This window comes from Oncorhynchus nerka, linkage group LG6 (assembly GCF_034236695.1).
Source record: "Oncorhynchus nerka isolate Pitt River linkage group LG6, Oner_Uvic_2.0, whole genome shotgun sequence".
Lineage (NCBI taxonomy): Eukaryota > Metazoa > Chordata > Actinopteri > Salmoniformes > Salmonidae > Oncorhynchus > Oncorhynchus nerka.
Genome location: NC_088401.1, coordinates 81,836,851 through 81,862,594, shown reverse-complemented (window position 1 = coordinate 81,862,594; position 25,744 = coordinate 81,836,851). Strand labels below are relative to the sequence as shown.

At 43.2% G+C, this 25,744-nt stretch overlaps 4 protein-coding genes across 6 annotated transcripts in view; 2 read left to right on the top strand and 2 right to left on the bottom strand.

Annotated features, from left to right (window-relative positions):
• Positions 1–55: 55 nt before the first annotated feature.
• Positions 56–4,278, top strand: LOC115125896 (glucosamine-6-phosphate isomerase 1-like). Its single transcript, XM_029655479.2, has 7 exons — positions 56–159; positions 515–654; positions 830–931; positions 1,052–1,234; positions 3,054–3,238; positions 3,517–3,691; positions 3,915–4,278. Exons 2-7 carry the CDS (start codon positions 531–533, stop codon positions 4,001–4,003), a joined length of 858 nt encoding a protein of 285 aa, XP_029511339.1. The 5' UTR covers positions 56–159; positions 515–530; the 3' UTR covers positions 4,004–4,278.
• A 91-nt stretch (positions 4,279–4,369) lies between these two features.
• Positions 4,370–13,270, top strand: LOC115125893 (NEDD4 family-interacting protein 1-like). Its single transcript, XM_029655475.2, has 8 exons — positions 4,370–4,517; positions 9,028–9,133; positions 9,381–9,520; positions 9,706–9,775; positions 11,867–11,991; positions 12,156–12,222; positions 12,333–12,441; positions 12,704–13,270. Exons 1-7 carry the CDS (start codon positions 4,482–4,484, stop codon positions 12,437–12,439), a joined length of 651 nt encoding a protein of 216 aa, XP_029511335.1. The 5' UTR covers positions 4,370–4,481; the 3' UTR covers positions 12,440–12,441; positions 12,704–13,270.
• A 1,515-nt stretch (positions 13,271–14,785) lies between these two features.
• On the bottom strand, positions 14,786–16,884 carry LOC115125894 (putative fibroblast growth factor 1). The gene is made up of 3 exons (XM_029655476.2): positions 16,613–16,884; positions 15,639–15,742; positions 14,786–15,083 (listed from the first exon to the last, which is right to left on the bottom strand). Exons 1-3 carry the CDS (start codon positions 16,785–16,787, stop codon positions 14,883–14,885), a joined length of 480 nt encoding a protein of 159 aa, XP_029511336.1. The 5' UTR covers positions 16,788–16,884; the 3' UTR covers positions 14,786–14,882.
• A 4,872-nt stretch (positions 16,885–21,756) lies between these two features.
• Positions 21,757–25,744, bottom strand: part of nr3c1 (nuclear receptor subfamily 3, group C, member 1 (glucocorticoid receptor)) — a 73,059-nt gene continuing 69,071 nt past the window's right edge. For 2 of the 3 annotated variants that reach the window (XM_065019929.1, XM_065019930.1), the window contains exon 8: positions 21,757–25,492. In XM_065019929.1, the coding sequence (XP_064876001.1) occupies positions 25,340–25,492 (153 nt within the window). In that variant the 3' untranslated portion in view covers positions 21,757–25,339. Of the gene's footprint in view, positions 25,743–25,744 lie in introns of all 3 variants that reach the window. The other variant, XM_065019932.1, reaches the window with a different exon arrangement.

Below are 25,744 nucleotides of genomic sequence, written 5' to 3'. Positions count from 1 at the left end.
CTATTCATCCCGTTAAACATTCAGCGTTCCTCAATCTGTAATCGAGGCTTCCAGCAAGAACTCCGCCCGCCTCTTCCTCGTGTCTGCAGCTGCGTCAGTCATATGACAGAGGTTCCTGCTTTCTTAAACAAAGTATTTTAAAGCGGAAAGGCGGATGCGGTAAGTTGATCAATGCGTTTGTTTTTAATTTACTTAATGCACAAAGTAAGACGCTAGTACAAACGTCATCAGCGGCCGATTTTGGATATGCATGATATCGTTTTCAAGTACAGTGGATTCAACATTTGCATTTAATTCAAAGAGCTCTTCAATGCATTTTCGTATAGTTTGATTTGGTCTACTTCCCCCGTTAATTCGGGTAGGGATACTTTAGTACGTCTTCCTGCTGCAAGTCCTCATTTTATGGGTCTGAAGTCTGCTTGTTTTGGTGGAGAACAAATATTGCTTCAAGATCTGTTCCTTCTGATACACTAACATCTGTATTCACCATCCAAGTTTGGCTGTGATTTTAAAGCTTTTAATTTAGGACCATGAAGCTGATCATCCTGAATGATTATGACCAAGTTGGTGAGTGGGCTGCCAAGTACATCAGGAATAAAATCCTTCGCTTCAACCCTGGACCAGACAGATTCTTCATTCTAGGACTCCCCACAGGTAAGCGATCTGTTGATTCTACAGGGCTTCCTTTCCATTGTACAGGCAATGGTGCAATCATAATAATCATACTTCAAATGTGTCTACATAAAGACATTAACATAGATGTATTTGACGTGTAAAACTAGAGGTATTTTGTTGAAAATAACAATTTATCCCCCAATGTACACCCCAGGAGGTACTCCTCTGGGATGCTATAAGAAGCTGATTGAGTTTTATAAGAAAGGAGAGATCTCTTTCAAGTATGTCAAAACGTTCAACATGGACGAGTATGTGGGTACGCTTCACCTTTACAATACTTCTCTATTTCACCTATTTCTACACCATACAGTATCAACATTCTTCACAGCATGAGAAGCCATACAAAACTGTGATTACTGCTTTTAAAATCATGCAGGTATTCCTAGGGATCACCCAGAGAGCTACCATTCCTTCATGTGGAATAATCTCTTCAAGCACATTGACATCAAATCGGAGAACACCCATATTCTGGATGGCAACGCTACCAATCTTGTAGAGGAGTGTGATTCCTTTGAGGAGGAGATCAAAGCAGCTGGAGGAATTGACCTCTTTGTTGGAGGTCAGTAGGGAGGGAGGGAGGGAGGATATTGATACGATGGTATTAAGTATATTTATTATATTTACTCTGTTATACAGTGCATTCGGAAAGTATTCAGGCCCCTTGACTTTTTCCAAATGTTACTTTACAGCTTTATTCTAAAATTGATTAAATCATTTTTTTCTCTCTCATCAATTTAAACACAATACCCCATAATGACAAATCAAAAACAGGTTTTTAGAAATGCGTGCAAATTTATTTATATATATATATATATATACCTTATTTACATAAGTTTTCAGACCCTTTGACATGAGACTCTAAATTGAGCTCAAATGCATCCTGTTTCCATTGATCGTCCTTGAGATGTTTCTACAACTTGATTGGAGTCCACCTGTGGTAAAATCAATTGATTGGATATGATTTGGAAAGGCACACACCTGTCTATAGAAGGTCCCACAGTTGACAGTGCATGTCATAGCAAAAACCAAGCCATACTAAAATTTATAAAAACGTTTTTTTGCTTTGTCATTATGGGGTATTGTGTGTAGATTAGAGGTAAAAAATAAATAAATAATATATTTTAGAATAAATCTGTAATGTAACAAAGAGTGGAAAAGGTTAAGGGGTCTGAATACTTCCCGAATGCACTGTAAGGTCCCACAGTTGACAGTGCATGTCATAGCAAAAACCAAGCCATGAGGTCAAAGGAATTGTCCTTAGAGCTCCGAGACAGGATTGTGTTGAGGCACAGATCTTGGGAAGGGTACCAAAAAATGTCTGCAGCATTGAAGGTCCCAGCGAACAAAGTGGCCTCCATCATTCTTAAATGGAAGAAGTTTGGAACCACCAAGACTCTTCCTAGAGCTGGTCACCCAGCCAAACTAAGCAATCAGGGGAGAAGGGCCGTGGTCAGGGAGGTGACCACGAACCCGATGGTCACTCTGACAGAGATCCAGAGTTCCTCTGTGGCGATGGGAGATCCTTCCAGAAGGACAACCATCTCTGCATCACTCCACCAATCAGACCTTTATGGTAGAGTGGCCAGACGGAAGCCATTCATCAGTAAAAGACACATGGCAGCCCACTTGGAGTTTGCCAAAAGGCACCTAAAGACTCTCAGACCATGAGAAACAAGATTCTCTGGACGGATGAAACCAAGATTCAACTCTTTAGTCTGAATGCCAAATGCCACGTCTGGCATCATCTCTATGGTGTAGCACGGTGGTGGCAGCATCATGCTGTGGGGATATTTTTCAGCGGCAGGGACTGGGAGTCTAGTCAGAATCGAGGGAAAGATGAACAGAGCAAAGTACAGCGAGACCCTTGATGAAAACCTTCTCCAGTGCACTCAGGACCTCAGACTGGGGAGAAGGTTCACCTTCCAACAGGACAACGACCCTAAGCACACAGCCAAGACAACGCAGGAGTGGCTTCGGGACAAGTCTCTGAATATCCTTGAGTGGCCCAGCCAGACCCTGCACTTGAACCCGATCTAACGTCTCTGGAGAGACCTGAAAATAGCTGTGATTGGACCCTCCCCATCCAACATGACAGAGCTTGGGAGGATCTGCAGAGAGGAGTGGGAAAAACTCCCCAAATACAGGTGTGCCAAGCTTGTAGCATCATACCCAATAAGACTCGAGGTTGTAATCACTGCCAAAGGTGCTTCAACAAAGTCCTGAGTAAAGGGTCTGAATACTTATGTATTAAGGGTTATAATGTATTAAGGGTCATTATGTAAAAAATACACACCACAAGCACAAACCAGTTCAGAAAACAACAGACTTTGAAACGTCAATACCAAAATCCAACAAATGTAACCCACCCTGTCTGTTAGGTATTGGACCGGATGGCCACATTGCCTTCAACGAGCCAGGCTCCAGTCTATTGTCCAGGACCAGAGTGAAGACCCTGGCTCAGGACACCATCCTGGCCAACGCACGCTTCTTTGACGGAGATCTGTCTAAAGTACCCACCATGGCTCTGACTGTGGGAGTGGCCACTGTCATGGACGCCAGAGAGGTTAAGAGCTGATTTCAAGATGTCTGTCTCTGCTTTATGTTTCTGGTCTGTCTTCTCTTGTAACTCATCTTTTCATGGAGAACTGGTCCCTTTACAGCTCCTATACTTATTCAATTATTATATAATGAGGCTGTTACACATTGGCTTATGATGTCATTTTACTGCTTCTTTGTTGTAACAATGTAATACTAGTCTATAAGAATGTAATGACAATCTATAACCATGTAATAACAGTTTATAGGATGCTGATGATGATCATTTCTCCTTAATGTCTCCAGGTCATGATTCTCATCACGGGAGTACACAAAGCGTTTGCCCTGTACAAGGCCATAGAGGAAGGGGTGAACCACATGTGGACGGTGTCGGCCTTTCAGCAGCACCCTCAGACTGTGTTTGTTTGTGACGAGGATGCTACCCAGGAACTGAGGGTTAAAACTGTCAAGTACTTCCAAGGTGAGGGTCTACTTCCTTACTAAAAGGACTTGGTCCTCACAGTTCATTCCATGATTGTGCTGCGTGCATGGCTTTATGAACAAGTGCTTCAACAGTTTTCAAATTCATTGTGTTTTGTTTTATTATTGGCCCGGGAGGAATACATTATTTTCTTCAATTAAAAACAGAATTGTGAATGAAGTGGAAATCTAACTCACTTGACCTATTGTTATTTCTCCTACAGGGATGATGCATGTGCACAACAAGTTGGTGGATCCACTGCCTCCCAAAGAAGGCGAGGGCGTTACAAAAACATCAGGAAACCTGCAATAACCAGGATGCCGGACCCTCCAGGATATGACAGTGGCCACGGGTGGAGGATCAACTGTGTGTGTTGTACTGTGTTTTACTTAAAGTTACATTTTATGTAACATAATAGTATGCCTACTTGTAGTAGGCTACATTTGATTATGTAATACATTTATCTTCGATAAAAACAGTTTTCTTAGCTCCATTGTTAAATTCGATACAAAACTTGACTTTGAATGTATTTTTAAGGTGTTATTGTAATAAAAATAACTCTGAGAATGACTCAAGAGTATTTGTTATAGCTGGGTACGTGGTGTTTTCATTATGCTGACGGTTCGGCGGGGTCACGTGACAGTGCAAGGGGCGGAACAACACACCAGACCTGGAAGGAAGGGGAGATGGCGGAGCTGTGCTACTTTCAATCTTAGCGTATCAATATTAGATTCAGCTCACAGTTTGCCAAACAAGTGATCATTCTCAAACACTCAACGTCCATCCAGGAATGGCCGAGCAAATCAGCAACGTTAGATATCAGGAGGTAAGTTTTATTTTTTATTATAACCAATAAAATTCGCTTACGGCTCAACTAGCCAGCATTGGAAAACGAAACGTCGTTGTGACTTTGGGCCCAGTTTTTCTAACGTTGTAGCTCATTTGTGTCTTCAACGTTTTAACTTGACAGTTACGGTTAACACGTTTGCTTGCTACCTCGTTTATGGTGATTAAGTGTAGTTAGCTAGTTAGTATGACTCATTTAACTAACTACAGGGGGACGGGCCACAGGCCCATTTGTTATGACGACCTAACTGTTGACATGTCCCACCCTAATAGGCCGTGGACAGGCTAATCCGTGGAAAATAGTGTTGCCGCTAACATAGCTAAATACCTACCAGTATCTAGTTTAACTATAGATAGTATCTAGTTTAACTAGATACCTTAATCATAGTAGTGATAATAAAATCTATCAAGATTGCACAAGAACACGCTACTAGCAGGCCTAGATTCATTGATAGGTGTCGACAACCAATCTGCGACTAATGCCACAGAGGTATACCACAAAGCAGGATCAATTAGTTAGCCAGCTAACTCGCCTAAATATTCTGAAATAAGATTGTTTCGAGACCAGCTTGAAATGGACATGGTTAAATTGATTCAACAACCAAAAACGTATCCAGTGCCTTCAGAAAGTATTCACACCCCTTAATTTTTTTCCACATTTTCTTGTCAATGATCTACACAAAATACTTGCAACATTTGTAAAAAATAAAATTAAAATAAAAAAGTATTTCTAGGTAAGTCTTTCTAGGTAAGTCTCTAAGACCTTTCCACATCTGGATTGTACAATATTTGACCATTACTATTTTTTTAATACTTCAAGCTGAAATTGGTTCTTGATCATTGCTAGACAGCCATTTTCAAGTCTTGCCATATATTTACTAGCAGATTCAAAACTGTCAAATGGGCCAAAACTGTAAATAGGCCACCTGATAACATTCAATGTTGTCATGTTAATAAGCAACTCCAGTGTATATTTGGCCATGTGTTTTAGGTTATTGTCCTACAGAAAAGTGAATTTGTCTCCAAGGGTTTGTTGGAAAGCAGACAAACAGGTTTTCCTCTAGGATTTTGCTTAGCTCTACTCTGTTTCTTTTTATCATAAAACACACCCTAGTTCTTGCTGATGACAAGCATACCCATAACATGATGTAGCCACCACCATGCTTGAAAATACGATAATTGTATGTGTGGGGCACAGAAATGAGGTAGTCCTTCAAATATCATGTTTAGGGTTGCACATTTTGGGGAATATTCAGAGGTAGAAACTTTGTGGGAATTAACAGAAATATATGTAAATTAATGGAGATGTTTTTTGCATTGGATATTCTTTCCATATCTTATGGAGACAGAAACATAAACCTTTTACCTCGTCATAAGTAGACTGCAAATTATTAAATTATTCCAATAGAAAAAGAAAATAATTTCAGTTACGAATTGAACATGAATTAAATGAGTTGACTCTTCACATTCACTGAACAACAAAAGAAAGGGAATATTGAATGATCCTCAATGATCCATCACATCTCCCAAAAACGTTTTCAACATCTGTAAAACGGAAGTCTAGAAACTAAAGCTTTGGTGGGCTTCCCCTCAGGCTTCCATGTCTTGTCCCTGGACCTCCTCAATGTCCACCTCATCTTCACTGTCACTTTCTGACCTTGTTGAGGATGGCTTGTCAGGCTCAAAAAGCCTCAAATTTGCATGGATGGCCAAAATAAATTCAACCCTTATATTGGTCAGCCTGTGGCGTGCTTTGGTGTGTGTGTGTTCCCAAACAAGGACTGGAGGATGAGGGAGGCAACAGGGGAAAGAGCCTCAGATCCACAAAGTCCCTTCTACCAGGTGGCTGATGAGATATGTTGGCACGACTGCCATATTGCATCTCCATGCCAAAGCCCTTGCTTGGAAATGTACTTCGCCAGACTGCCAAGAACCTTGCCCTCATCCAGGCCAAGGTGGCGAGACACGGTAGTGATGACACCATAGGCCTTGTTGATCTCTGCACCAGACAGGATGCTGTTGCCAGGGAGACTTGGGGGCCAACATGTACTCCGTATGGGCTTCAGGCACAAGTCTTCACACTTTTTGATGTATTTCAGAACTACAATTTCCTCTGTTTGGAGCAACAGTGAAGTGGGCAGGACAGTACGGATTTCTTCTCTTACATCTGCAAGCAGAGTCTGAACATCAGACAGGATGGCATTGTCTCCCTCAATCCGTGCAATGGCTACTGCTATAGGTTCCAGGAGTTTCAGGATGCTTACCACTCTCTCCCAAAATACATCATCCAGGAGGATCCTCTTGATGGGGCTGTCCATATCGGTAGACTGTGATATGGTCATTTCTTGGAGAGACTCCTTCCCCTCCAGGAGACAAACATGATGACAACACCACCCCAATGGGTGTTGCTGGGAAGCTTCAACGTGGTGCTCTTATTCTTCTCACGTTGCTTGGTGAGGTAGATTGCTGCTGATTACCCTTCATATACCTGACCATTTTCCTTGGCTCTCTTGTAGAATGTATCCATTGTTTTCAGTGCCATGATGTCCTTGAGGAGCAGATTCAATGCATGAGCAGCCCAGCCAATGGGTGTGATGTGAGGGTAGGACTCCTCCACTTTAGACCAAGCAGCCTTCATGTTCGCAGCATTGTCTGTCACCAGTGCAAATACCTTCTGTGGTCCAAGGTCATTGATGGCTGCCTTCAGCTCATCTGCAATGTAGAGACCGGTGTGTCTGTCTCTTGTCTGTGTTCTTTTAGCGTACTGGTTGATGGGCGGAGATTATGTAGTTAATTATTCCTTGCCCACAAACATTCGACCACACCTCAGAGATGATTGCAATACAGTCTGCTGTCGCTATGATTTGTTTAACCTTCACTTGAACTCTGTTGAACTCTGCATCCAGCAAACAGGAAATTAGTAGATAAAGCATGTCTGGTTGGAGGGGTTTATGCTGGGCGAAAAACATTCAAATTCCTTCCAATACACATTGCCTGTGAGCATCAGAGGTGAACCAGTTGCATACACAGCTCGAACAAGACATTCATCAGCATTTCTCTGACTACGTTCCTACATTGAGTAAAAAATAACTTCTCATTCCGGGAGGACCATGAGCTGTTGCTATCGATTAGGTGTCTGATTTATCATTTTCACCTCGAATAGAAGTAGAGGGACTTTTGTCAGAGGTTGCTTGTTGTGAGCGCTGAGGGAACTTTATGCACTTGGCCAGATGATTCTGCATCTTTGTTGCATTCTTCACATATGATTTGGAACAGTATTTGCCGAATGTATACAGCTTTTCCTTCTATATTAGCTGCAGTGAAATGTCTCCACATATCGGAAAGTTTTCCAGTCAAGATTAGAAAATAAATGGTAAAAAAATAAAAAATGCAACTCCATGTACAGATAAATAGTTAAGCCGTTAGATTAAACAACTCCTTTGTAAGATCATAAAAAAAAAAAAGATGAAACATGTATGGAAACAGGTGAATTAACACTACTCAGTTAGCAGGCTCAAGCCATGTAAAACCCACATGGTAGCAAAAACTAACTAGCAGAAATGGTTAAGTTAGAAATTATTTAAACACACTTTGTTGTAGGCTACTATTTACTATTTAACAAAAAATTCATGTATGTCATATAAAATATATTCAGCCCACCCAGTATTGTAATCAAAACTTACCAGAAAGCATGTAGTCCTTGGCTCAGACAGTGTAGTAGTGTGGGGCTCAATAGCATCTAATTCGTGTGCAAGATCATGAGAATCAGCTGTACATGTGATGGAAGAATGCACTGTGCATGCAGAGGGTTGCAATTACCATTGATTTGAGGATAGTTTAGCCTAAATATGCCACAAGACCTAGAATTGCTTTATGTGTATCCCACAAAAAAAAGGTTCTCTGTTATAAGCTAACTTTTTGGGGATAAATTTAAGCAAAATTACCCAAATTCCAGGGCTAAACTTCACATGGGAAATTCTGGAAATTTGCCGGAAGGTTCCGAACCTAATCATGTTACACTTACTGCACACAGTGAGACCATGCTACTCATTATGTTTACTAATTAAATTATTTAGGCTTTGCCATAACAAAGGGGTTGAATATTTATTGACTGAAGACATTTCAGCTTTTCATTTTTTATTAATTTGGAAAAACATCATGCCACTTTGACATTATGGGGTATTGTGTGTAGGCTAGTGACACAAAATCTAAATTTCATCAATTGTAAATTCAGGCTGTAACACAACAAAATGTTTAAAAAGTCAAGGGGTTTGAATACTTTCTGAAGGCACTGTATGTAGGCACCTGTAGTTATTTCTTGTTAATTATCAAAGTTAGCTGGCTAACTCATTGATCCTGCATTGTAGTATACGCCTCAGGTTTCAAAGGTTCCTGTCGTGTCACTGATGGGGTGTTGCCAGTCAATTTGTCTGACGGCCAGAATAGTGCAACATCAGCATCATCCCACTGTGTGTGTGTGTTGCATCCAGCTGGTGAATGAGGAGGAGCCAGCAGCAGCTCAACCCCCTCAGGAGGAGCCAGCAGCTGTCCTGGATGCCCCTCCCCCTTACAGCAGCATCTCAGCTGCCAACGCAGGTAATTGGCCTCTGTCCATCCATAGCACTACACACAGTAACTGGCAATATATTGACTCCTCTCATATGGGGTTGAGGACGGATTAAGATGCAAGTCAGGAATGTAATATTGTAATATAGTTATTCTAGTGCTGAAAAGAAAAGGCTACAGTGTAAAACTGGTGTTTTAGTGAGCTCCCAACATTCACCTTGCTACTAGCCAACCGTAATGTTCTGCGTCACGTATTCTGTACCTTTTCCCCCTGCAGCGTTCTTCGACTACAAGGAGGATGCAGGCAGGTTCCCCAACCCCCCGTCCTACAACGTGGCTACCACACTGCCCTCCTATGATGAAGCAGAGAGGACCAAAGCAGAGACCGGCGTCCCTCTGGTCCCTGGCAGAGTCGTGGTATGTCTGTCTGTCCTCCTTTCACAGCCGTTTTCATTCATTCATTCATTGTTCAGGCATTGATAACTCCAGATTCACTAGTATTTATCATTGTGAGAGCCTGCATCCTAAATAAACACATTTTGACCATCATCTTTGGAAGGTGTCTGACAACCAAAACATACATTTCCTTTTTCTCCTGTCAGGAGGATGACTTTGACGATGCTGACCAGCTGCGCATAGGGAATGATGGCATCTTTATGCTCACCTTCTTCAGTAAGTCTTCCCTCTGTTTCCTGTACAGTGTAGTTGTTGTTCTGGACAGACGATGTCTGTCTGCATCTCGTGGGGTCATGGGTACACTAAACAAAGTGTCATAAGCCAAGCCAGGGACCGTCCTAAGCCAAGCCAGGGACCGTCCTAAGCCAAGCCAGGGACCGTCCTAAGCCAAGCCAGGGACCGTCCTAAGCCAAGCCAGGGACCGTCCTAAGCTAAGCCAGGGACCGTCCTAAGCCAAGCCAGGGACCGTCCTAAGCCAAGCCAGGGACCGTCCTAAGCCGTCCTAAGCCAGGGACCGTCCTAAGCCAAGCCAGGGACCGTCCTAAGCCAAGCCAGGGACCGTCCTAAGCCAAGCCAGGGACCGTCCTAAGCCAAGCCAGGGACCGTCCTAAGCCAAGCCAGGGACCGTCCTAAGCCAAGCCAGGGACCGTCCTAAGCCAAGCCAGGGACCGTCCTAAGCCAAGCCAGGGACCGTCCTAAGCCAAGCCAGGGACCGTCCTAAGCCAAGCCAGGGACCGTCCTAAGCCAAGCCAGGGACCGTCCTAAGCCAAGCCAGGGACCGTCCTAAGCCAAGCCAGGGACCGTCCTAAGCCAAGCCAGGGACCGTCCTAAGCCAAGCCAGGGACCGTCCTAAGCCAAGCCAGGGACCGTCCTAAGCCAAGCCAGGGACCGTCCTAAGCCAAGCCAGGGACCGTCCTAAGCCAAGCCAGGGACCGTCCTAAGCCAAGCCAGGGACCGTCCTAAGCCAAGCCAGGGACCGTCCTAAGCCAAGCCAGGGACCGTCCTAAGCCAAGCCAGGGACCGTCCTAAGCCAAGCCAGGGACCGTCCTAAGCCAAGCCAGGGACCGTCCTAAGCCAAGCCAGGGACCGCCTAAGCCAAGCCAGGGACCGCCCTAAGCCAAGCCAGGGACCGCCCTAAGCCAAGCCAGGGACCGCCTAAGCCAAGCCAGGGACCGCCCTAAGCCAAGCCAGGGACCGCCTAAGCCAAGCCAGGGACCGCCCTAAGCCAAGCCAGGGACCGCCTAAGCCAAGCCAGGGACCGCCTAAGCCAAGCCAGGGACCGCCCTAAGCCAAGCCAGGGACCGCCTAAGCCAAGCCAGGGACCGCCTAAGCCAAGCCAGGGACCGCCTAAGCCAAGCCAGGGACCGCCCTAAGCCAAGCCAGGGACCGCCTAAGCCAAGCCAGGGACCGCCCTAAGCCAAGCCAGGGACCGCCTAAGCCAAGCCAGGGACCGCCCTAAGCCAAGCCAGGGACCGCCCTAAGCCAAGCCAGGGACCGCCCTAAGCCAAGCCAGGGACCGCCCTAAGCCAAGCCAGGACCGCCCTAAGCCAAGCCAGGGACCGCCTAAGCCAAGCCAGGGACCGCCCCTAAGCCAAGCCAGGGACCGCCTAAGCCAAGCCAGGGACCGCCTAAGCCAAGCCAGGGACCGCCCTAAGCCAAGCCAGGGACCGCCCCTAAGCCAAGCCAGGGACCGCCCTAAGCCAAGCCAGGGACCGCCCTAAGCCAAGCCAGGGACCGCCTAAGCCAAGCCAGGGACCGCCTAAGCCAAGCCAGGGACCGCCTAAGCCAAGCCAGGGACCGCCGCCCTAAGCCAAGCCAGGGACCGCCTAAGCCAAGCCAGGGACCGCCCTAAGCCAAGCCAGGGACCGCCCTAAGCCAAGCCAGGGACCGCCTAAGCCAAGCCAGGGACCGCCCTAAGCCAAGCCAGGGACCGCCCTAAGCCAAGCCAGGGACCGCCCTAAGCCAAGCCAGGGACCGCCCTAAGCCAAGCCAGGGACCGCCCTAAGCCAAGCCAGGGACCGCCCTAAGCCAAGCCAGGGACCGCCCTAAGCCAAGCCAGGGACCGCCCTAAGCCAAGCCAGGGACCGCCCTAAGCCAAGCCAGGGACCGCCCTAAGCCAAGCCAGGGACTTGTCCAACCGGTTCATAAGGTGGAATTTTGTGCAATTAGAAAAGCTGTTGTATAATCTTTCACAAAGCATCATTGTCTATGTGTGGTGAACGACAAGCATGTTAACTGATGAGCCTCTTCTTATTGGTGATCTTTGATTAATTGATTGATTGGTTAATTGTCCTCTCTTCTCTCCAGTGGCATTCCTGTTCAACTGGATCGGTTTCTTCCTGTCCTTCTGTCTGACCACTTCTGCAGCCGGCCGCTACGGCGCCGTCTCTGGCTTTGGCCTGTCTCTCATCAAATGGGTTCTCATAGTCCGGGTAAGATCAACACACATCGTCTCCTTGTTCTTTACATCACTGGTCCTGCAGTACTACGGGGAGTTCAGGCTTTTGTTCCAGCCCAGCCCTAAATGCTTTGGAATGCTACTGTGTGTACGACTGGTCCTCCTAATGTTGTTTTACTGTCTTTTGAACGTTTCCAGTTTTCCACCTACTTCCCCGGCTACTTTGATGGTCAGTACTGGTTGTGGTGGGTGTTCCTGGCTTTGGGTAAGTGAAGCTTAAGTCTGAGCTCTTATTTGGATGATGGAATTCATGTGTATGAAATGTGTGAAAGATGATCACGGAACGGATGCTGTTGTCTTTTTGTGACTCTCCAGGCTTCATGCTGTTCGTCAGAGGGTTCGTCAACTACTCCCGGGTTCGCAAAATGGCCGACCCTACTTACGCCACACTGCCCCGAACGAGAGTCCTGTTCATCTACTGAAGGTGAAGGGCCTCTAATTCACACAACCTTCCTGTGTTACAGCAGAATACGACATTATCAAATCATAAGCCTGGTCCTCTATTAAGAAATACAAGTATTAGTAATCTGTCAAATCATATAGATTTTCTCCACTCACTAGTTTCCTTCCAATGTAGTCTGGTTACCTGTAAATATACCATAAACAAACACGGTCCGTAGTAAACCAGCCTTTCTCTACGGATGCTGATCTCCACCATTAACTTATCTGCTGTTTACTTTTCACAGACGGTTTTTGAATAAACAAAACGTCCCTGAATCTGGATAGAGAATCCTGGTTGTTTTGAAAAGCATCATACCGACAAAACAGCAGAAGTCTAAAACCAAACTACTCAGATAAGCATCACGACATGGCAGGATGGAGAAAAAAAAAAACACAATCTTGATGAATACAACTCTTGTAACATTCAGGAATTAAATACACCAATTGTTTTATTTTATTTTGAAAAATGTAATTAATGGATAATGATAGTATGTACTCATTAGTGGCGAATGTTAAGTGCTATTTTACATTTTTCAGTCTGTAATGTATGTGTAATGCCTTATATCATTTGATGGTAGTGTACTAGCATGCATCTGCACCTCAAGGGATCAGTCTTATTTCACTAATGCTTTATTCGAAGCCCACAGGTGTAATGCATTACGATGCATTATAAGCACTTGTCATAAGCACTTGTACCACCTTTATGTTCATAGTAGTCACCAGCTCATAGTAATCATGAGACGGGGGGGGGGGGATATTCACGTATGGTTTTACAATTTCTGAGTTTGTAATAAAAACATTGGCGTTTTATACATGCTTATCACAAGTAATAATGCGCTATACCTGTTGGCTTCATCTATGAAGCGTTGACCTTATTTCTGGCCAGTAGAGGGCGGAGTTCTTTGCTAAAAATTTGTCATGAATTATTCCTATAAGACATAATCCTACCTTTTTATATGCACACCTACCTCAAACACAAGGTATGTGCACATCTTAAGGTACAGATTTTTGTCCAAAGTGTTTTGTTGTTGTACAAGTCATACAGTTTTGTGCAGAGAGGAGAAAAATAACCATTACGTATGGAAAAACTATGATGCTGTCAGAGAATGTAAGCAGGTGCACTTTTTTTAGAAACAAAACTAATAAAACGCCAGGGAGTTCAACAATACACGACCAAATGGTAGTACCTGTAGTTATTCAGTGAGTATAGAGCTTTCATAAGGGTGAAATGGCAATTTATAACTGGTCATAGGGGTGATATGGCAATTTCTGACTACTAATTCGATTTAGGAAGAAGACGAGCAATTGTACTCGTCGATCTTTCTCTTTAGGAAATTGTTGGCATATTGTTAACTGTAAATGATCTCAAACATGCTCTGTTGCATCCCCCTGTATGCCAGCCAGTCTGTTTTAAACCAGTTGTTTATATTTCTTGCTTAGCCCTTAATGTGGACTGGTACAGCACAGCTACAATCCAAACCCAGTCCTTAGACACACATCTCTCTGATCCTCTGTGTGAAATAGTACAGCTGCCATCCTTGGGATTTTATTATGAGATATTGTTTTAAACTGTCAAAAAGCTTCATGTCTAATAAATGTCACTTTCAAAAGCAAGATTGATCTCTGTTCCAGGTTTTGTGTGCAGGCTTTGCCAGAGATTTAAGGCTTATTGTAAAATGTTGTGCAGCACTGACACCTTGTGGTTGAAAGACACAATGACGACACCAACTGCTACAGTTCCCATAGGTTTAAAAATAAATGGTTTTCAATGTACAGTATGTGATATATTTTCCTTCAGCTTTCTATAACAATTGCCTGGTGAGAGACACTACTCATATTTCCATATATAGGCAACATATCATTGGTGTTGTCATGATTCAATATTACATTTAAATATATGCCATTTGGCAGACACTTATCTAAAAAGAATGACAGTAATGTGTGCATAAATTTTAAAGTACGGCTGGTCCCAGGAATCGAACCCACTATCCTGGCGTTGCAAACACCCTGCTCTACCAACTGAGCTACAGAGGACCACAGTGGGCAACAGTCATCAACAAATATAAACATTCTAGATGTCTAGTTAGCAGCATAAAGTAGATTGCAGTTATAGTGTGGAGTGGAATGCTTAATTTGGTTGAGTTTTAGCATGATTCTACCAGTCAGATGTCCATCACATAGCTTATAATAGTTTATACAGGTGACAGCATCTATAACAGGTCGGCGAAAGTGCTGCTGCTGTTATAACCTGCAACACAAGCTTCAGTACTTAGTTTACATGTAAAATACTGTTTGATTAGCCTGTCTGTTTGCCTGCAATTTCCCACTGAGCACCTTGGAATGGATGTGTCTGAAATGGCACCCTATTCCCAATATAGTGTACTACATTTGGCCATTTCAGATCCACCCCTGGCCTTACACCCTTCACTCCCCTGTGCCCTCCAACCGCCGTGGCAAGAAGAAGATGGCCTTCTGCCCTATGTGGGTTCTGGAGCCTAGTTTGGGTTTCCCGTTCTTCTTCAGTCCCACGTACCAACTCCCGTCTTGGTACTTCTGGGCCTGGTAGGTGTTGTAGTGGTTCACCTCAATCTTCTCCAGGAAATAACACTGATCAGTTACTATGGACTATATGGGAGAGACAGAAAGCCAGATAGTCATCACAAACATATGCTGATCGTTGATTAGATTACCTGTGGGTGGTCAAAGGCTATAGGTAATCCAAAAACAGATTGGTAAGGTTCTGGGGGTGGGCTCCCGAGTGGTGCAGTGGTCTAAGGTACTGCATCTCAGTGCAAGAGGTGTCACTACAGTCCCTGGTTTGAATCCAGGCTATATCACATCTGGCTGTGATTGGGAGTCCCATTCGGCGGAGCACAACTGGCCCAGCATCATCCGGGTTTGGCCGGGGTAGGCAGTCATTGTAAATAAGAATTTGTTCTTAACTGACTAGCCTAGTTAAATAAAGGTCACATTTTAAAAGGCTATAGGTAGTCCTAAACAGTTTGAATGATGTAAAATAATTATTTGAAGGATAATAATTGTAAATGTTTCCTATCACGATCCTAAATGAATGTGTTGACACCAATGTTAAAACAGCACTGTTTCTGTGACTTATGGTTAGTTAGGGAGGGTGAAGAGGTCATCATGACAACGGGGTCATACAGACAGTTTAATACTCACTGAACTGTAGAGCTTTCCTTCACTGCTCATGGCCAAGTAGCGTCCTGCCTCTGTCCCCTGGATGACAACCACACCACGGTCCACAGATTTCACCCGCAGGACCGCTAAGGCAAGGTAAGGGTACAAAGCAACGTCGGATTGACAAAGACAGAGCCCCCCACACACAGGAGGACAAACTAACAAAATTAGTTCAAGACAAGCATTCCAACCACGCTTAAAAATAAAATTCCACACGATAACAAATAGACACAAACTAGAAGGACAAACCGAAATTAAGTGACATAGACAAGCATGCTGGAATTTGGTTACTATTTCAAACACGGGTTAGCTACCTTTGTTGTCGTCGAGATTTGGTTATCATGGCATTGTGCAACATTCAGAGACTTTGCTTTGAGAAAACGGTCATCTCAATAGCCTCAGTATGAATGCTAGATGTTATGCAACTGGGAGCGTTTACTAACTGTAACGTATTACTTATAACATTGTCTGCAAATCTGCAAGAGTATTTCTGAAGTGTTCTCTGTCAGCATATTTTCAGACAGCGTATAAACAGCTGTGTTGTTACAGTCTAAATATATCCCACACATTCCGATCACGATAGAGATCGGCTTTTCAGTCATTCACACCCACACTGTCCTTGATATTGAGCCATACAATTATTATGGAAACTTCTTAGTGTGGGAGACTGATGATTATCTTTACTGAAGTTTAACAGCCTGGAAATGCCCATTATTTTAGGTCGATTGTGAACTTTTGCAAACCATTACAGCATGCATCAACATACATGTATTACAGTTGAATATAAAGTTAATTATGCAGATAAATACAAACTTCTTGATTGGATGAACAATTCAATAAACTAAATAAATAACAGCCGAATTAATAACAGATGTTTGTATTATTTACACACAGTAGTATTTTTGTTCATTTGATAAACAAAATCCACTGAAATATTATAGTATTTCTGTTTTTACTGTGAATGTCATTCTCGTCCCTGTTGCCTTCCACGGTCCCATCCGGGAGAATCTGCAGATGATGTCCGCCATTCATGCAGTATAGGCGGGTCAGCTTTTTATTGTCGAGCAGGTTACTTCCGAATCTCTCATTATCCTGCCCCACCGGTAAAAACGTTATTTCTGCATCCGTCATTTTTGGATAAGCTCTCAATTAAAATAGCGACGGTGGGTCAGACCACCTGACAATAACCACTTGATGCGCGCTCTGCGGCAAGAACGAAAACAATCCGTTAGTAAAATCGCCGTTTGATGGCAAACAGGAACATGTTTGGACTTTATAGTCACCCGTAGAAACAACAATGATCTGTGGTCACGCGCGTTTTGGTCGCGGGGGAGCTGAGCACTGACCACCAAAGAGGGCGCGTACATGTAGCCTACATTTTGTCGCACCCAGGATGTGGAGGATTAAAATTAGAAACACACTATTAGGATACAACAGTGACACCTGTTACACATACACCTGCTGGCAGTTCCTGTTATCTTGAACCAGGGCCTGTAAACTATTAATGAAGCATCAGAGTAAGAGTGCTGATCTAGGATCAGGTCCCTCCTGTCCCTATTATGTTATTCATTATGATCTCTCAAGACAAAGGAGATGATTGTGGACTGCAGGAAAAAGAGGACCGAGCACGCCCGCATTCTCATCGACGGGGCTGCAGTGGAGCAGGTTGAGAGCTTCCTTGGTGTCTACATCACCAAGAAACAAACATGGTCCAAGCACACCATGACAGTCGTAAAGCGAGCATGACAAAACCTATTCCCCCTCAGGAGACTGAAAAGATTTGGCATTGGTCCTCAGATCCTCAAAAGGTTCTACAGCTGCACCATCGAGAGCATCCTGACTGGTTGCATCACTGCCTGGTATGGTAACTGCTCGGCCTCCGACTGCATGGCACTACAGAGGGTAGTGCGTACGGCCCAGTACATCACTGGGGCTAAGCTTCCTGCTATCCAGGACCTCTATACCAGGCGGTGTCAGGGGAAGGCCCGAAAAATTGTCATAAACTCCAGCCACCCTAGTCATAGACTGTGCTCTCTTCTACCACACTGTAAGCGGTACCGGAGTGACAAGTCTAGGTCCAAGAGGCTTCTAAACAGCTTCTACCCCCAAGCCATAAGATTCCTGAACATCTAATCAACTGGCTACCCAGACTATTTACATTGCCCCTCCCCCCCACCGCCACTCTCTGTTGTCATCTATGCGTAGTCACTTTAATTAACTCTACCTACATGTACATACTACCTCATCTAACCGGTGCCCCCACACATTGACTCTGTACCGGCACCCCCCTGTATATATTGTTATATTTTTACTGCTGCTCTTTAATTACTTGTTACTTTTATCTCTTATTTTTATCCATATTTTTTAAAACTGCACTGTTGGTTAGGGGTTCGTAAGTAAGCATTTCACTGTAAGGTCTACACCTGTTGTATTCAGCATTTCACTGTAAGGTCTACCTACACCTGTTGTATTCAGCATTTCACTGTAAGGTCTACTACACCTGTTGTATTCAGCATTTCACTGTAAGGTCTACTACACCTGTTGTATTCAGCATTTCACTGTAAGGTCTACTACACCTGTTGTATTCAGCATTTCACTGTAAGGTCTACTACACCTGTTGTATTCAGCATTTCACTGTAAGGTCTACTACACCTGTTGTATTCAGCATTTCACTGTAAGGTCTACCTACACCTGTTGTATTCAGCATTTCACTGTAAGGTCTACCTACACCTGTTGTATTCAGCATTTCACTGTAAGGTCTACTACACCTGTTGTATTCAGCATTTCACTGTAAGGTCTACCTACACCTGTTGTATTCAGCATTTCACTGTAAGGTCTACTACACCTGTTGTATTCGGAGCATGGGACTAAAAAAAAATGATTTGAAAAGGCTAAACTGATCCGAGATTACCACTCCTGCTGTTAGAGAATACAGGCCCTCGCCTCTTTATCCAAAGAGATTTGAATCACAATGAGACTAATCTGAGCAAATAAATGAATGTTTCATTCAAACCTATTCTAACAAGAGAAACCATGGCTACAAGGTCAAATTATCCATCCCAGTTCACAGGAATCCTTGGGGGCCTCATCTTTCACCATACTGTTGTATCCTACAACAATAATAAATAATACTTAATTGAATGGAACCCTTAAACAAAGTAATACAACAAAGACTACACCCTTACAAAGTACATTTAGGACAACATTGGTAAGAAAAAGTAATTTGGGAACCAGTAAGTAGGATACACATTCCTGTCGTGTCGTTGACTATCATTAAATGTGAAGACTGTATATTATCAAATCAATTCTCTATGTGTAATTTAATTACGCGATTAAACTAATCATGTAACTTTAATTAACTAGGAAGTCGGGGCACCACGGGAACATGTTGTTCAGAGTGTCAATTTCCTGATATTTTCTTATCTCATCAAAGCAGCTCCACTTATTAATGAATTTTACCTCATCAGTCTCATTACTGAACGTCGCAAAACCTTGGATATCTGCAGGAACCCTAGCATAGAATCATGAATCAGCGATATACAAATTGGCTTAATTATTTATTCACTTACTAACTTAATCAATCACAGAATTAAATAAACACACACACACACTTGGTCACACATTGGTTACGACATGATACAAAGAAAAAGTCGCTATCATACAAAACCGATATGACAGCTTGGTAGACAAAGGAAAGGGGTGAGGCAGTTCAAGAACGGGAAACTCAAGAGTGGATTCACTACATAAATAGAAATTGCTAATATTTTGAACATGAAAATCCGCTCATTTGAAAATAAATTGCGGTTTTACACATTTACGAGTCTCTGCCGTTGTTGTCCCTCTCTGCGATCGCCAGTCCATCTGCTGGAGTCTCTGCCGTTGTCGTCCCTCTCTGTGATCGCCAGTCCATCTGCTGGAGTCTCTGCCGTTGTCGTCCCTCTCTGTGATCGCCAGTCCATCTGCTGGAGTCTCTGCCGTTGTCGTCCCTCTCTGTGATCGCCAGTCCATCTGCTGGAGTCTCTGCTGTTGTCGTCCCTCTCTGTGATCGCCAGTCCATCTGCTGGAGTCTCTGCCGTTGTCGTCCCTCTCTGTGATCGCCAGTCCATCTGCTGGAGTCTCTGCCGTTGTCGTCCCTCTCTGTGATCGCCAGTCCATCTGCTGGAGTCTCTGCCGTTGTTGTCCCTCTCTGTGATCGCCAGTCCATCTGCTGGAGTCTCTGCCGTTGTCGTCCCTCTCTGTGATCGCCAGTCCATCTGCTGGATAGTCAGTTGACAGAGAGCCTCTGGTTTGTCCACTAGAGATCACGGGGGCATGGCCACTGACTAGTTAAAACTTTATATCTAAACAAGTATCAATTAGATATTTTATACCACATTCAGATGCAAACCCAATAATTGAGAAGTGTACACAACCAAAGACACAGTGATGTGTGTGTCCTGTCCTTCATGAGATCACTAAATGAAACACATTCGACATGACTGACCTTTAAGTGTCCACGGACCATTCCCACATTCTCAAAAATAGAAATATTGTTTAATTCTTCCATTTTGGGGATTAGGAGTTTTGTTTCCCAAAGGCTCTCTCCCTCCATACTGAGAGTTTCTACCAGGAATTTATGACCTCACTCTCCCACGTCAGGTTTTACAATGACCATTGTAAAACCTGACGTGGGAGAGTGGGAGAGTGAGGATCACAATATACACCCAAAAAGGCCACGTTATGACATTCCTGAGGTGGGAGCCAATCTCCCCTGACAACCAGGATATGACTTGAGAGTTTGCGTGACATCAGGGTCAGTCAACTGTCCATCCAGAAAACCCTCTACAACAGTCTCACTATAGAGACCATCAGGAATCTGGTGTAGGGGCTACAGCCTTGTAGCTTGGTCCAAGATCTGGAATCTGGTGTAGGGGCTACAGCCTTGTAGACTGGTCCAAGATCTGGAATCTGGTGTAGAGGCTATAGCCTTGTAGCCTGGTCCAAGATCTGGAATCTGGTGTAGGGGCTACAGCCTTGTAGCCTGGTCCAAGATCTGGAATCTGGTGTAGGGGCTACAGCCTTGTAGCCTGGTCCAATATCTGGAATCTGGTGTAGGGGCTACAGCCTTGTAGCCTGGTCCAAGATCTGGAATCTGGTGTAGAGGCTACAGCCTTGTAGACTGGTCCAAGATCTGGAATCTGGTGTAGAGGCTACAGCCTTGTAGACTGGTCCAAGATCTGGAATCTGGTGTAGGGGCTACAGCCTTGTAGACTGGTCCAAGATCTGGAATCTGGTGTAGAGGCTACAGCCTTGTAGACTGGTCCAAGATCTGGAATCTGGTGTAGGGGCTACAGCCTTGTAGACTGGTCCAAGATCTGGAATCTGGTGTAGAGGCTACAGCCTTGTAGACTGGTCCAAGATCTGGAATCTGGTGTAGGGGCTACAGCCTTGTAGCAACAAGGTATTTTCAAGCTATTTTCTCCCAACATTATCACTGGCTTTGGTGCATCAAGTGTGGTCATAGAAATTCTGTGTTGAAATGCTGAGACCAAGAGATTAGCAGTAGCAATATTGGACATGAAAGTGGAGGTTGGTGTAGGAGCTTCTTTCAGTGCCAAGACATTCAAAGTCCATTTCATAAACTAGAATAGGTCTCCTGGCAGCTAGCCAAGGAAATCATTTGATCTAGTCCTTGGGCTCCCGAGTGGTGCAGCGGTCTAAGGCGTCACTACAGACCCTGGTTCAAATCCAGGCTGTATCACAACCGGCCGTGATTGGGAGTCCCATAGGGCGGCGCGCAATTGGCCCAGCGTCGCCCGGGTTTGGCCGGTGTAGGCCGTCATTGTAAATAAGAATTTGCTCTTAACTGACTTGCCTAGTTAAATAAAGGTTAAGGAATAATAAAAAGGTCATAGAAAAGGTTACAAACCAAACCAATAAGCCCCAGAAAGGAAAAGCCACTTTATTGGATGAACCAGTGCTTATCGTCATAATGTGATTATTAAAAGTATAATCTGACAACAAGGTGACTTTATTCATCGTTTCAGATAAAAAGTGAGTTAACATGATCAATCTGCATACAATTTCTTGTTTTGAAAAAAGGTACCACACACAACGAAGACGTAGTTCAACATTTAATGGAAGGAAAAGCATCAACATGATCTACTACAGATGAGCAATAATACAGATATAGAAAGTATTATTATTTGTGGGAGTAATACAACACACTGTTTTTCTTTACATTGGGTTACATCATTGAAATAGTCTATAAGCTAAACAAGCCATCTTCAAAGGAAAGCATATACCAGATCATCATCATCATCATTCTGCCCTTGATAAGACGTTTCTAAAGTGACCGTCTGTTTTATACAAAATATAATTTCTAAATAATATTTGGGGTAGTGCAAATGGTCAGGTTCAAAGCTGGTTGATTACTTTCACAAAACAGTTTGTGTGAAGTTTTTTTTTTTTGACTGACTACTATATTCATAATATTAGTACACAAAAAAATACATATAAAATGTGTTATAGGATAGTCCTGTACGTCTGTCGTTCCAAGAGCTACTGAAACTACAGGGAAACTTTTGAGTCTGGATTTGCTTTGGCCACCTGTTATACAATCTAATATACTGGAACTCTGTCTAAATCAAAAATGGTATATATTGACACTTGAAAGTTTTCCTGAAAATCTGTCCTGCAGAGTTCATTCACTAAAGTGAACATTTTCTGTCTAAAATAGCTTATATTGGAAAAGAAAAAGAAAATGACAGTACATGTCTATAATCTCTGTTTAGAGCAACACATGTAACTCAGGTATTTGTCATTTCTATTGCATATTTTCAGATTTTCTTGTAAAAAAAAAAAAAAAAAGTACTGCACAATACAATTCCACAGAGACCAATACATTTTTGGATAAGGGGAGGAGAGTAGTTTGTGGTTTCATACCGGTTATATGAAAGGCAACAGCAGAGAATGATTTACAGCCACACTGAATGTGAAAGTAACCCATAGGAAATGCACAAGCAGTTTAAATGGGGAGAACTCATTTTCTAATTTTATTGAACTACTTTTGTATCACCATTGAAAGAAAATAAATGTTTTCCTTTAGGATAGATTGGGAAGTTAACAATGGTTAATCAAGTAGTTTGAAAAATCGAATGATTTTGGCATGTCCAGTATGCATGAAACTAACGTACCTGAACGGCCAGGAGCTTTTATTTAACCTGACTGTTAATTCATTGTCAGAAAAACACTCTGGGAATCAAAACTGAAAAGTTTTTGGTTTTAAACAGTTTCATCAGTGAACATAGATGACCACATACACTTTTAACCAATGACAACAACCTGAGTATGGAATAGTTGTTCTTAAGAATCACTAACGTATAGCTTCTTATTAGATGTTGGCATCGTGTATGAAAAATCTGAAAATAAGAGAAGTCAGTTTTCCAACATGTAAATAAATCCAATAACAACAAACAAATAACTAGAATGGCATTTTTTTAAACGCAGGTTAGAACACATCCCACCTTCTCAATGGCTTCAGGTCTCGGGTTAACAATTCTCACAAATTCCCCTCAAATGTACGGAATGTGACAACCCCAATTACATTACAATGAAAACATGTTTGTTTTTTTAGAAGAAAACCATTTTCCCTTAGAACAGGGTTGGGAAACCCCAGTCCTTTGTTGCCGGGTCAAAATATCTCCTGGTTTATGTCTCTTCCCCTCCTCATCCACTAAGCTACAGACTACGGTCTGAAATAGCACCCTATTCCCTATTTTGTGCACTACTTTGGACCAGAGCCTTGCCCTGGTCAAAAGTAACACACTACAAAGGGAACAGGGAGTAATTTGTGACGTGCTCACAGTTTGAGTGAGAAACAAGATGTCAGAGAACGAAGTTAGTACTAAGTGCTTTACTGGAAAACCTTTGTGTCACGCACACACACACACACAGAGAGTGCGAGAGAGAAACAATAAGAGCTGAGATGTTGTAAGCAAGATGCCTGGGTGGGTAAGGGGTTGTTGTGTGAGCAGCAATGGGAGGTTGTCCTAGAGAAGGGTCCATCCGTGTCCACCTCTCCAGAACCCCCTGTGTATTGCTGGTTTTCATCTCATAAAATGGTCTAATTGTCTGATATGTCAGTGATATGTCACTGTTGCCAGAATGTAAGCGCTATAAGGATGAATAATGACAAGTTACCCATGTTTCATTCACACACACACACACCACTCTACTATCCATTCAAACACCAGTGTGTTCATACAGAAACCAGCATGTAGAGTATTGAGGGTCAACACTGGGCCCTCTGACTTGGACTGTTACTATTTATATTCTCCTTAAGAGACCATGAACTACTGTAGAACTACATTCAAGAACAGCCATTTTCCCATCAAATCTTAGTGGAAACCATAGCAACCAGCTCTTCTGGTTTTGGGGCTGTCGATACATAAAAAATTATAAAAATAAAAAGTGGAATCTGCACTCTCCATTTTTGATTGGCTGACGCGTCGCTCTCTCCGACACATTCAAAAACAAAAGCAACAGGAAGAGGTTATTAGTTCATCGATGGACAAAAGTACTTTTGCTGACAAAAATAAGTTCAAAAAGGTGACAATTAATAGCTTCCTTTTACAAACAATGGTAGGGGGAGTCATTGTACTAAAATTGTATTTAAAAATGAGACGTGTACAAGAGATCAGGTGAATACTGTATGCAGATTGGGAGTATTATTTAAATCTACTGATCTTATTGTTATAGTTCACACTGAGGAGCCATAACTGAGCTACAATAGCAACAGACGAACACGGCAGCCATTTTAAAAAGTTAAACTGACTGCAACGGCATGTAATAGAAACAAAACAATCCCATACACTGAGGGTCAACCGTGATGGTGAAAGAAGAACATCCTCGGACAGTCAGAGAGAGAACGGCTAAAACCAGACTTTAAGCTAAAAAAAGGCACTTTTTTCCCCCTCTCCCTTTTTCTGATCGACGGTGTGTAAACCTGGCAGCCAGCAGGAAGCTTAACGTACACAAAGATAGCTCTGCCAACTGTGTACTGTACGCTTTCATTATATAAAACAATATCAATGCAACATGCCTTTGGAAAATGAGATTTGTGTGATTTGATAATGAACTCTGTTACAACAACGTCCTAAAAACAGCAACAGGTAGAGGAATACACAGTGGGTTAACCTGTTGGATAACATTACAAGATAGTTATAGTGTTACCTGTGCCGAGGTAAGAAATGACCTGTATAATAAACTGTATATACTGTGGCAGCAGAAACGTAAGACATCATCATCTTAATAATCTGTATATAGATACTTATTTCATCTAGATATTGTTAAGTTCTGCGGGTCAAACACCTGAGAAAACACAAAGGGTTAGTTTAGTCCTTGATTATACTTCAACTTTATGAAAACCTGTATTCTATTAACTGGATCATAGACCATTGATGTTAAACAAAACAAAAATCCTCTGCTCTCTCCGTCTCGTCTTCTGCCTCTTGACAAATCTCTCCTTCCTCCTCGATGGTGATCGTTTCATCCCCCAAAATCAGCAAACCCCTGTACATTGTATAATTTCTCCCAAAACAGCCTCTCTTCTTCCCTGTCTCCCTCTGTCAGGGGAAGGTGAGGGGATTTTAAGGCATTGTGTCTCGGTGGTGGACACGGCCAGTGGCGGAAGCACCACACAGTCATTTCTGGTGGAAGAGGAGGGGCTTGACGCTCCCGGCTTTGAATTTTGGTAACTGGTTGCTGATGATCTCTGCTAACATTTCTGGAAACTCCACCGACAGTGACTTGTTGACAAACGTGTAGAAGCAGAAATCCAGCAGCCCACCAACCATCTAGAGGGAAGCAGAACATTTGACATGTCTATTTATAGCCCACCAACCATCTCGATGGAAGCAGAACATTTGACATGTCTATTTATAGCCCACCAACCATCTAGAGGGAAGCAGAACATTTGACATGTCTATTTATAGCCCACCAACCATCTAGAGGGAAGCAGAACATTTGACATGTCTATTTATAGCCCACTAACCATCTAGAGGGAAGCAGAACATTTGACATGTCTATTTATAGCCCACCAACCATCT

Excerpts from the sequence above, each read along its gene's own strand:
- LOC115125896 (XM_029655479.2), top strand. The coding sequence starts at position 531 with ATGAAGCTGATCATCCTGAATGATTATGACCAAGTTGGTGAGTGGGCT. Across the intron at positions 655-829 it reads CATTCTAGGACTCCCCACAG|GAGGTACTCCTCTGGGATGC; the intron begins GTAAGCGATCTG and ends TGTACACCCCAG. Across the intron at positions 932-1,051 it reads CAACATGGACGAGTATGTGG|GTATTCCTAGGGATCACCCA; the intron begins GTACGCTTCACC and ends AAAATCATGCAG.
- LOC115125894 (XM_029655476.2), bottom strand. The coding sequence starts at position 16,787 with ATGACGGATGCAGAAATAACGTTTTTACCGGTGGGGCAGGATAATGAG. Across the intron at positions 15,743-16,612 it reads GGACGAGAATGACATTCACA|CGGTCCTGCGGGTGAAATCT; the intron begins GTAAAAACAGAA and ends ACCTTGCCTTAG. Across the intron at positions 15,084-15,638 it reads AAGGAAAGCTCTACAGTTCA|TCCATAGTAACTGATCAGTG; the intron begins GTGAGTATTAAA and ends TCTCCCATATAG.
- LOC115125893 (XM_029655475.2), top strand. The coding sequence starts at position 4,482 with ATGGCCGAGCAAATCAGCAACGTTAGATATCAGGAG. Across the intron at positions 4,518-9,027 it reads GCAACGTTAGATATCAGGAG|CTGGTGAATGAGGAGGAGCC; the intron begins GTAAGTTTTATT and ends TGTTGCATCCAG. Across the intron at positions 12,223-12,332 it reads GTGGGTGTTCCTGGCTTTGG|GCTTCATGCTGTTCGTCAGA; the intron begins GTAAGTGAAGCT and ends GTGACTCTCCAG.